At 48.4% G+C, this 10,747-nt stretch overlaps 1 protein-coding gene across 4 annotated transcripts in view; it reads right to left on the reverse strand.

Annotated features, from left to right (window-relative positions):
• LOC140716484 (gremlin-1-like) overlaps nucleotides 1-10,138 on the reverse strand; it is a 122,400-nt gene extending 112,262 nt beyond the window's left edge. Inside the window, exon 1 of one of the 4 annotated variants that reach the window (XM_073029254.1) lies at nucleotides 9,914-10,138. Coding sequence is in view for 1 of the 4 variants with exons in the window: in XM_073029251.1 (XP_072885352.1) it covers nucleotides 8,788-8,897 (110 nt within the window). In the remaining 3 variants the exon portion in view is untranslated. Of the gene's footprint in view, nucleotides 1-8,787; nucleotides 9,050-9,127; nucleotides 9,270-9,913 lie in introns of those variants that run through there. The other 3 variants (XM_073029255.1, XM_073029251.1, XM_073029253.1) reach the window with 3 other exon arrangements.
• Between the last annotated feature and the right edge of the window lie 609 nt (nucleotides 10,139-10,747).

The raw sequence follows: 10,747 nt of genomic DNA on the forward strand, positions 1-10,747 counted from the left end.
TTATTTTCACAGAAGCTTGGTGAAAGGACCAATCAGAGTAGGCTTTATACAGAGAACGGTCGGGCACTGAAGAGTACTGTGGAACAAAGGGATCTGGGAATATAGGTTCCTAATTGAATGAAAGTGGCATCACAGGTAGACAGGGTGGTAAAGAAAGCTTTTGGTACAGATCGAAGTACTGAGTACAGGAGTTGGGATGTTATATTGAGGTGTATAAGACTTTGCTGGGGCCTAATCTGGAGAATTGTGTGTGCAGTTCTGGTCATCCTCCTAGAGGAAATATGTAAATAAGTTTGAAAGACTACAGGGAAAATTTACAAGGGTGTTGCCAGGATTGCGGGGCCTGAGTTATAAGGAAAGATTGAATAGGTTAGAACTTTATATCCTGAACATATTAGCTTGAGGGGAGATTTGATGAAAGTATTCAAAATTATGACGGGTGTAGATTGGATAAATGCAAGCAGGCTTTTTCTGCTGAGGTTGGGTGAGACTCAAACTAGAGGTCATGGGTTAAGGTTGAAAGGTGAAAAGTTTAAGGGGAACCTGAGGGGGAACTTCATCTCTCAGAGGGTAGTGAGAGTGTGGAATGAGCTGCCAGAGCAAGTGGTGGTTCCATTTAAACACTTATGAGGAATTTGGACAGGTATATGGATCGGTACGGTCCAGGTGCAGGTTGATGAGACTAGGCAGTTTAAATGGTTCGGCATGGACTAGATGGGCTGAAGGGCCTGTTTCTGTCTGTACTTTTCTCTGACTCTCTGACTGGAATTTGTCAAATTTCATCTGGGTATGAGATCACCGTGGCTGCTATTTCGTTTGTGTTGGATATAGTTCCTCCACCCATGCCGCACTAGGTACCTGGAAGCCCCTGTATTGTAAATATCATTTGCCGTCCCAGATAAAGATGTTCTTTTGGCCATCAAGTTGTCGAGTGGTCTTTTAGTAAAGTAGAAGTTACCACAGTTTGTCTTCCTTTGCTCATTCTTTGCTCTTGAAACACTTAATAAAACAAATGCAAGTTCAATACCTCGTTCTTGACTTCCAAAGAACCTTTGGATCACAAAGGTACTGGGATCCAACAAAATCCAGACCGTAGTACCTGCAGTAACAGGGCAGCAGACATTCCTGAAACCCCATCAAGGGGTACAAGAGCTGTTTGAGCAACTTTTCTATGAGTTCATTCTCCGATCAAGACCAAAACACTGAGCCAATTCCCAGAGCCTAGTAAGCAATGAGCATGATCCTCAGCTGTTAGTAGAGGTAATCACCTATATACGTGTTCAGTGAATATTTCAGCAATCCTCTATTTTCCAGAAACTTGGTTGCACTTTGGGAGACTGACCAGGGTAGATCTTACACAGTGAGTGGTAGGGCACTGTGGAGTGCAGCACACCAATGGGAAGTACTCTTTTGGCAGTCTAAGTCTGTGGGCAACTATCTGGTGGCCATTATCCCAATACATTATCGAAGAACATTTACACTTTTGGTGAGCATTATTAAAAATTTGTCGGATTATGCTGTCTCAGAAAGGCAGTGTCCATTATTAAGGACCTCCAGCACCCAGGACATGCCCTTTTCTCACTGTTACCATCAGGAAGGAGGTACAGAAGCCTGAAGGCACACACTCAGCGATTCAGGAACAGCTTCTTCCCTCTGCCATCCGATTCCTAAATGGACATTGAAGCTTTGGACGCTACCTCACTTTTTAAAAAAATATACAGTATTTTTGTTTTTGCACGTTTTAAAAATCTATTCAACATACGTTATTGACTTAATTGTTTATTTATTATTATTATTATGTTTTATTTTTTTTCTCTCTCTGCCAGATTATGTATTGCATTGAACTGCTGCTGCTAAGTTAACAAATTTCACGTCACATGCCGGTGATAATAAACCTGATTCTGATTCTTCTCTTCTGATAACTAGCTTGTTATCTGATTAATTACTAATAATTTTTAATAATTGTACTTCCTTCCGCTAGCCTGCAGGTCACCCTTAGGCAAGGTGTAGCAACTGCTTAGCCCCCCGATCAGGGTCATGTGAAGCCATGGGAGCAGGTGGTGGACGGTCGTACGAGCAGCCGGTGCAGATCACAAGTCCTGATTATGTGACCACTGGTGCCAGGCAGACAATCTCTGAAGAGTATTGATAATGGCTGAGGTCACCCCTCTTGTAAAGACACTGCCTGTCCTCCAAGAGAACCACAACCTTGTCGTAGAGTTTGGAGGCTTGCGTGCCTCAATGACCTGGAGAGCTATGTTGGCTGGAGTAAGGACCTTATGTTTTGGCCCTTGGTAGAGTCACCCATGCCGACAGGTCAAAGGGTAGAGGCCAGACTACAAGCAGTCTCCTGGTCCTCCAGGTTCGGGGGTTCAGCTCAGGGTTAACAACCCTGACTGGTCAAAAAAAATTGTCATGGAAACAACAATGAAGAATCCTTCTACATCTGAGTGTGACGGTATTCCTGGGACTCCACCCTGGACTTGTATGGCTGACAGTAGTGAAAACTGAGGGGAAGCTACTGGCATGGTAAAGAAAGCCCTGAACACTAACAGAGATGGAGGATCTTCTTTGCAACCCGAAACACCAACAGCGCAATGGGCAGTAACTAACTTCTACCTGTACAATGTCCATTTCATGCCATTCCCTGCAATCACCTCTCTGATAGCCTCTTAAACGCCTCTATCATATCTGCCTTCATCACCACCCATGGCAGTTTGTCCCAGGCCCCCACCACTCTCTACAGAACGCTGCAAAAGTCTTAGGCACATATACATATAGCTAGGGTGCCTAAGACTTTTGCACAGTACTGTAGTAATTTTATGTATTATGTACACTATACTGCTGTCGCAAAGGGAAAACAAATTCCATGACGTGTGTGAGTGATGATAAACCTGATTCTGATATGGGTCTCTATTGTGGGCTGAGAGTGGGAAAGGGGGCATGGAGAGGGGAATCGTGGTTGGGAAAGGGGGAAGAGAGAGAGGAGAGAGTGAGAAGCACCGGAGAGACATTCTGTAACGATCAATAAACCAATGGCATTCTTTCCACATACTGCATGTCAACATCCCAAAGGAGCTATCTGAGTTTTGATCACTATAACCACCAGCTACTTCCCTCGAAGAAACTTGAATTGACTGCATGTTAATAATTACTTCAAATACACTTCCTGCATTATTGTTTACTTGCTCCAGTGATTTGAACGTTGCACATTTCATGGTTTATTTTGCCTGAAATCATCATCAGTTCAACACCTCCTCCCTCACCTCCATTCAGGGCCCCAAACTGTCCTTCCAAGTGAGACAACACTTCGCCTGTGAATCTGCCGGGGCCGTCTATTGTGCCCGGTACTCCGGAGGCATAGGTGAGATCCGTTGCAAATGGGGGAATCGCTTCGTTGAGCACCCCCGCTCCATCCGCCGCAAGTGAAAATCCCCGGTGGCCAAACGTTTTAATTCCAGTTCCCATTTTATTCCAATAAGTCAGTCCATTGCCTCAACTTGTGCCAAGATGAAGCCACCCTCAGGGTGGAGGAGCAACACCTTGTATTCCATCTGGGTAGCCCCTAACCTGATGGAATGAATATCAATTTCAATTTCTGGTAAAAAAAATCCCTTCTCCTTCTCTCTTCTTCAGTCCCCCAGTCTGGCCTCTTACCTCTTCTCACTTGCCTGTCACCTCCCCTTGGTGCCCCTCCTCTTCCCTTTCTCCTATCAGATTCCTTCCTCTCCAGTCCTTTACCTTTCCCACCCACCAGGCTTCACCTATCACCTTCTAGCTATTTTCCCTCCCCCATCTTTTTATTCAGCCATCTTCCCCATTCCTTTCCAGCCCTGAAGAAGAGTCTCAGCACTGATCTTCAACGGTTTATTCATTTCCATAGATGCTGCCTGACCTGCTGAGTTCCTGCGGGATTTTGTGTGCATTATTACCTCATTATTCCTCTTTCACACCATTGTTCATGCATCTTACATTACTTGTAGTAATTTTAATTCTTGCACTTTACTGCTGCCACAAAGGCAAGGGGATTGGGGCTGTGGGGGGGGGGGGAGCGGATATGGATCAGCCATGATATGATGGCAGAGCAGACTTGATGGGCCAAATGGCCTAATTCTGCTCCTATATGTTATGGTCTCTGAACAGCAAGCATCACGACCCGTGTCAGTGATAATAAACCTCATTCCGATTCAAATTCTATAAAATAAAACGATGACAGACTGCCGAATAAAGTGTTACGGTTACAGGAGAAAATAATGTAAAGGCAGGCAGTGAGATGCAAGGCCACCAAGAGGTAGATTACGCAAAGGAGGTTTTAATAAAGAAAAACGTGTTGCAGAGAGAAATAAATTTTTGGGACAGAATTCCAGAGTTCAGGACCTGGACTGCTGATGTACACTGATTAAGTTCAAGTTATGGAAAAGATTCAAAGGTTCAAAGTTCAAGTTATGGGACTAGTTCAAAGTACATATAAATCACCATATACAACCGTGGGGTTCATTTTCCTGCGGGCGTACTCAATAATGCATAGAATATTATCGATAACAGGATCAATGAACGATCAACCAGAGTGCAGAAGACAACAAACTGTGCAAATGCGAATATAAATAAATGGCAATAAATAACGAGAACATGACGTAAGAAGGTAAAGTGAGATCGTTGGTTGTGGGAACATCTCAATGGCAACTGAGCGTAGTTTTTGTTCAAGAGGCTGATGGTTGAGGGGTAGTAACTGCTCTTGAACCGGGACGTGCGAGTCCTGAGGCTCCTGTACCTTCTCCCCGATGGCAGCGGTGAGAAAACAGCACGGTCTGGGTGGTGGGGGTCCCTGATGATGGGTGCTGCTTTCCTGTGACCGTGCTTCGTGCAGATAGATCCGTATAATGAGATGAGTGATGTCCTGCAGGTTTCCAGAGATTGAAAAGGCGACGGAGATGGCAACGGCCAATGCATTGTGTGTTAGTTTTTGGAGATGTTACTGGTACATTAGCGCGATGTTATCACAGGTCGGCGGGGCGTCGGGGTGCCCGTGCTCAATTCCTGCGTCTTTTGTAAGCAACGTGGTACGTTCCTTCCCGTGACCGCGTGGGTTTCCTCCGGGTGCTCCTGTTTTCTCCCACAGTCCAAAAATGTACCAGTTAGTAGGTTAATTGGTCATTCTAAATTGTTCGGTGATTAGGCTAGGGTTAAATCGGCGGGTTGCCGGGCGGCGAAGGACTGTTCCGCGTTCAATTAAATAAATAGATCGACAAAGCCGCCGTGAGGTAGCCCTGAAAAATGTCAGAATAAAGGCGCAGGAGATGGGGTTCATAAGGGCAGCGCTTAAGATTTAAGCTTCAGGCGCTTAAATCTGTTCCAAGATGCTCCGGTTGACTCCGCCGGACTGCCGCTCCGTACCGTGGTCTGGCAACATCAACCAAACCCGGCTGTAACGTTTTAAACCGATTCCCTCCAACCAAACAGGGACTCTCGAGGGACTGAAGTGATTCACGCGTGGCAGCACGTTGATTAAGTTGCAGGGCCAACAGAGGCCCGACCTATTGAGCAGGGACACGCTCTATGCCCCATCTCAGCGGTATTTGAGTTCAACTAATTCAACCGGGTGGCGGGGTGAGACACGTCTCTATAAAGCGCTCCTACCCTCCGCTCGACTGCAGGTCACCCTTGGGCGAGGTGAAGTACCTGCTTAGCCCCACTGACCAGGGTAATGTGAAGCCATGGGAGCAGGTCGTATGAGCAGCTGGTGGATATCATAAGACAACAACACACACAAAATGCTGGTGGAACACAGCAGGCCAGGCAGCATCTATAAGGAGAAGCGCTGTCGACGTTAACAACACACACACAAAATGCTGGTGGAACACAGCAGGCCAAGCAGCATCTATAGGGAGAAGCGCTGTCGACGTTAACAACAACACACACAAAATGCTGGTGGAACACAGCAGGCCAGGCAGCATCTATAGGGAGAAGCGCTGTCGACGTTAACAACAACACACACAAAATGCTGGTGGAACACAGCAGGCCAGGCAGCATCTATAGGGAGAAGCGCTGTCGACGTTAACAACAACACACACAAAATGCTGGTGGAACACAGCAGGCCAGGCAGCATCTATAGGGAGAAGCGCTGTCGACGTTTCGGGCCGAGACCCTTCGTCAGGACATCATAAGTCTTGGTTGTGCGACCACTGACAATCTCTGAAGAGTATTGATAATTGGCTGAGGGGCGGGGGGGTCACCCGTCTTGTAAAGACACTGCCCAGAAGAAGGCAATGGCAAACCACTTCTGTAGAAAAAGTTTGCCAAGAACAATCATGGTCATGACGATGATGAATTCCATAAACTTTGAATTAAAAAAAAACTACCAGCGACCGTGAACTTGCTGAATTGTCTAGTCCTTCAAGAAAACTCCAGGAACCTTTCCGTTCACTGAGTTCGTGTCGCGACCGTTAAACACGAAACCGACCACCAAGACAGTATTATTTTTCCCCAGAGTCCATCAAATGTCCCATTTGCACGCTGTTTTACAGACACACTCACACACACACACACACACACACACACACACACACACACACACACACACACACACACACACACACACACACACACACACACACACACACACACACACACACACACACACACACACACACACAGTGCTGGAGGATCTCAGCAAGCCAGGCAGCATCTATGGAGAGAATAAACGGCGAACGTTCCCGGCCACGATCTTTCATCAGGGCTGCTTCCAGCTCTCCACGGGCACCCACCCCCGACCTGCTAAGCTCCCCCAACATTTTGTGTGTGTGCTACTCCGCGTCAGCGGAATTTCTCGTGCCTTTAAATTTACAGACAATTACATTACAGATTTACACCCCCTGCAATCCGCACGTCTCTTTGGGATGGTGACCGCAGCAGTCGGAGAACCCCTCACTGTCACAGGGAGAACGCGCGGACTCCACGCGGACAGCGCCGGAGGTCGGGACCAGAACCAGACGCCGCTGCCGCACAGTGTGGCGCGGCTGTATTTGCTGAGCCAGCCCCGTTCGCATCCTCCGGCGTCACACGAATGTGACTCCGGACCTACTGCGTGAACTGCCGCTGCGTGGATACTGACGCGGCGCAGTGTGAAGTGAAAAATAATGCCGGTTTTGCTGTCAACGCAGGCATCATATGTGCAAAGAGATTAAATGCACTCACGTAGGTCAATTGATCACCTTCCTGACTGGGTACAGATACCCAGATTTCTTCTAACGGCAGTCTGAAGTGGACCCGGCATTGTCCCTGAAAGACTAACGCGAAATAATCTCTCTCCCCGACCCTAGCAACCCAGGTCAACCGGTTTAACTCGTTACGAGTCCCTTCAGTACATGGGACTGTCGCTTCAGCCGGGTAGTGGACAGTGCCTGATCTCCAGGCTGCAGGCGGGACGGGGCCACGTCCATCCGGCTGGGAATGGGCGAAGCCTCAAGACCCCCATTACCCAGGTCATCAGGAAGAAGGTACAGGAGCCTGAAGGCAGACAGGCACGCAGTGATTCGGGAACAGCTTCTTCCCCTCTGCCATCCGATTTCTGAATGGACATCGGACCCATGAACACTACCTCACTACTTTTAAAATGTCTATTTTTGCACTATTTATGCCACTATTTTATATACCTCACTGTAATTCAGTATTTCCCCCCTATTATCATTGTACTGCTGCCGCAAAGACAACAAATTTCACGATGTATGCCGGTGATAGTAAACCTGATTCTGATTCTGAGAAGCAAATGCAGACGGGAGAGAGAGAGGGCGATAACCGGGTGAGAGAGAGAGCGACGGCCGGGTAAGAAAGGAAACTCCGCTCTAAGCAGGACCAGATAAGGAACTGGCAGACAAACGGAAAAGCCGCGTGTGTTGGAATACACACAGAATATAGACAGAACACTCGGGAGATCGCGCCGCACCTGTGGGTAGAGGTGATCAAAGGCATTGATGCGAAATGTTGGCTGTTTCTTTGCCCGCCGAGGGGTTGCCGCGCGTTCCCACTCCGAGTGGAGTGGGAAGTTCAACGAACTGGGTAGGGGCGAAGAGAGGAGAGAGGCGGGCGTCGACGCGGAGCGCTGCTGGCGGAGACGGCGACCGAGAGCAGCGCGCAGCTCGCCGGCCACCTGCCGCCGAACACGCCGCGCCCCAGGGCAGAGCCTCGCCGAGTGTCGCTGCCCGGATTGCACCCTCGGCGGACGCAAAGAGAGGGAGAAGGAAAATCGCGTTTTGGACGCGTTGTTTCCGTACGTAAATCTCCCGGAGACAGACGGCAGCCCCTGGCGGACCGACCCAGGGGGTCTGAAACTGCGGTCGCTGGATGGACGCAATCTTGTTCCGAAGTCAAAAGTTTGTAGCTGAACGCGCATGAAAGCAATGGGACATAAAAAGCGTGCGTACGTTTCCAACGTTAAATCAATGCCGCTAGGATCTAAAGATGACTACAACTGTATATACGAGCTGGCGTGTGTATTTACAATTGTTTTACTGAGCACAAAACGCATTTAAAATAGATTCAACTAGAAAAGATTTAAAACTCCAGATCCAGAAAGTTTTTTGTTAGATCCGCGAATAATGTACATAATCTAATGTTAATTGCAAAAGTTACGGCAATATGGATCTTATTGACATTGCTGAATTATTATGCTTATAACATCAAAATTGTTGTCCGGAGTTTAGGCCAAGTTTTAAAGAATGCTGCCTGTAATGACGGGGGAGAAGTCGGTAATTTCTACATTTGGCGGTTAAACCGCAATTATTGTCCTACCTTGCAGCTCTTCTGATCGTTAACGGTACAGTGCGAGGAGGTGCCGGTGACTGCTGCGATCCGCTCGGTTTTGTATCCGTGTGCGTGCGTGTGTGTGTGTGTGTGTACATGTGTATTTGCGTATGTATGTGTATGTGTGTATATGTGTGTGTATGTATGTGTGTGTGTGTGTGTGTGTGTGTGTGTGTGTGTGAGAGTGTGTGTGTGTGTGTGTGTGTGTGTGTGTGTGAGAGTGTGTGTGTGTGTGTGTGTGTGTGTGTGTGAGGTGTGTGTGTGTGTGTGTTTCGAACGTCAGTGTCGATCGCCGTCTCCGCTGCAGATCCCGAAAAGCGAAACCCACCTCCCCCTGTCCCCGGGTGTGTGATTTCAGCGACAACTCGCAGGCCAGGTCACGGCGAACTGTCACCTGCAGAAGTCCTCTCCCCTCCTTAACACCGACGGTCGGCGGCACGCACGCTTCCCAAAACCGCGCTAGTGGCTCGACCGGCGCCCACGGTCCGAGTGTGGCCGCCGGGCTAATATCGTTTTCAAGCTAGTCGTTTACAGAGAGGGGTGGGGGGTGGGGAAAGACCCTTAAATACACAGACACTGACAACTGATGCCCGTATTCTTCGTTAGCCCCGGAATCTGAATCAGTCAGGTTTAATACCACTGACATATGTTGTCAAATCTGAGCTCTGCGGCGACATAAAAAATTATATGTGTTTCCAAAGATTCAAAGTATTAATTATTATCAAATTATACAACCTTGAGATTTGTCTGCTTACAGGCAGTCACAAAGCTGGAAGGCCGAAATATATTAAGTTAAATACAACCATCCTCGGCGTCTGCCCGTCTTGTTCACTCATCGTCCCTCGAAATCAATGGCAAATGTACGCGTGTGGGGTCAAAACATTAAACAGTTTCCGCGTAATTTCTCTTGTCAACAAGTAGTCAATATGTTATGGTTTGAGAGGGTTTCCATAACATCTCCTCATCTGCAAAAGAACATTGTAAAAAAAAGACGAATTACTGGAACCACTCGGCAAGTCAGATGACATGTGGAGAGAGACTAATGAATTTCGGGTGGAAATTGGGAACTGAAAGCTGGTTAACAGTTTTTTTTTAACATTTAAAATCGAGTTACCTAGTGACAGTTCAAACCAAGCCAGCAATACCAGTTCAACCCTGCGACCTCCGGCGCTGTCAGTGTAGAGTTTGCTCGCCCTCGCCGTGACCGTGCGAGTTTTCCCCCCCGGAAGCTCGCGCACCCCGCGGGTCGGCGCGTTGATTGGTCACGTTCGCCCGAGTGTGGAGTGAATCGGCGGGCGATGGGAACGCGAGCGAGAGTAGGATGGCGGCTACTGCTAGCACCAACCGAATGGGCCGCCCGGGGGAGAGGGAGAGAGAGGGAGGGAGAGGGAGAGGGAGAGAGAGAAGGAGAGGGAGAGAGAGAGAGGGGGGGGAGAGGGAGAGAGAGAAGGAGAGGGAGAGAGAGGGGGGGGAGAGGGAGGGAGAGAGAGAGGGGGAGAGGGAGAGGGAGAGAGAGGGGGAGAGAGAGAGGTAAATTATTTTCTGATCAGGATTACAATTCCGGTGAACGAGTAACCTCCCTTTCAGCGGGCTCTCTTCCTCGTTGCCAGTCAACGTTACTTGGGCGACAACACAAAGTGTTGGAGGAACCCGGCAGGTCAGAGGACACAAAAAGAGGGAGACCTCGACTGTTCATTCCCCTCTGTGGATGCTGCCTGACCTGTTGAGTTCCTCCGGCATTTTGCTCGAGTTGCTCAAGATTCCCAGCATCTGCTGAATCCCTAGGCCAGCGTTTCTACAGCCCTGGGGTTCCGGAGCAATGGACAGAGACCTTTGCTATCACACTTCCGTGGAGCGATTGAGCTCCACTCGCAGCATGCCGCGGGGCTCAGTGACATTTCTAAAAGCGTTGCGTTTTAAACCTTACAAAGGGGAGTGGGGTCCTTCG

Source organism: Hemitrygon akajei, chromosome 25 (assembly GCF_048418815.1).
Source record: "Hemitrygon akajei chromosome 25, sHemAka1.3, whole genome shotgun sequence".
NCBI lineage: Eukaryota > Metazoa > Chordata > Chondrichthyes > Myliobatiformes > Dasyatidae > Hemitrygon > Hemitrygon akajei.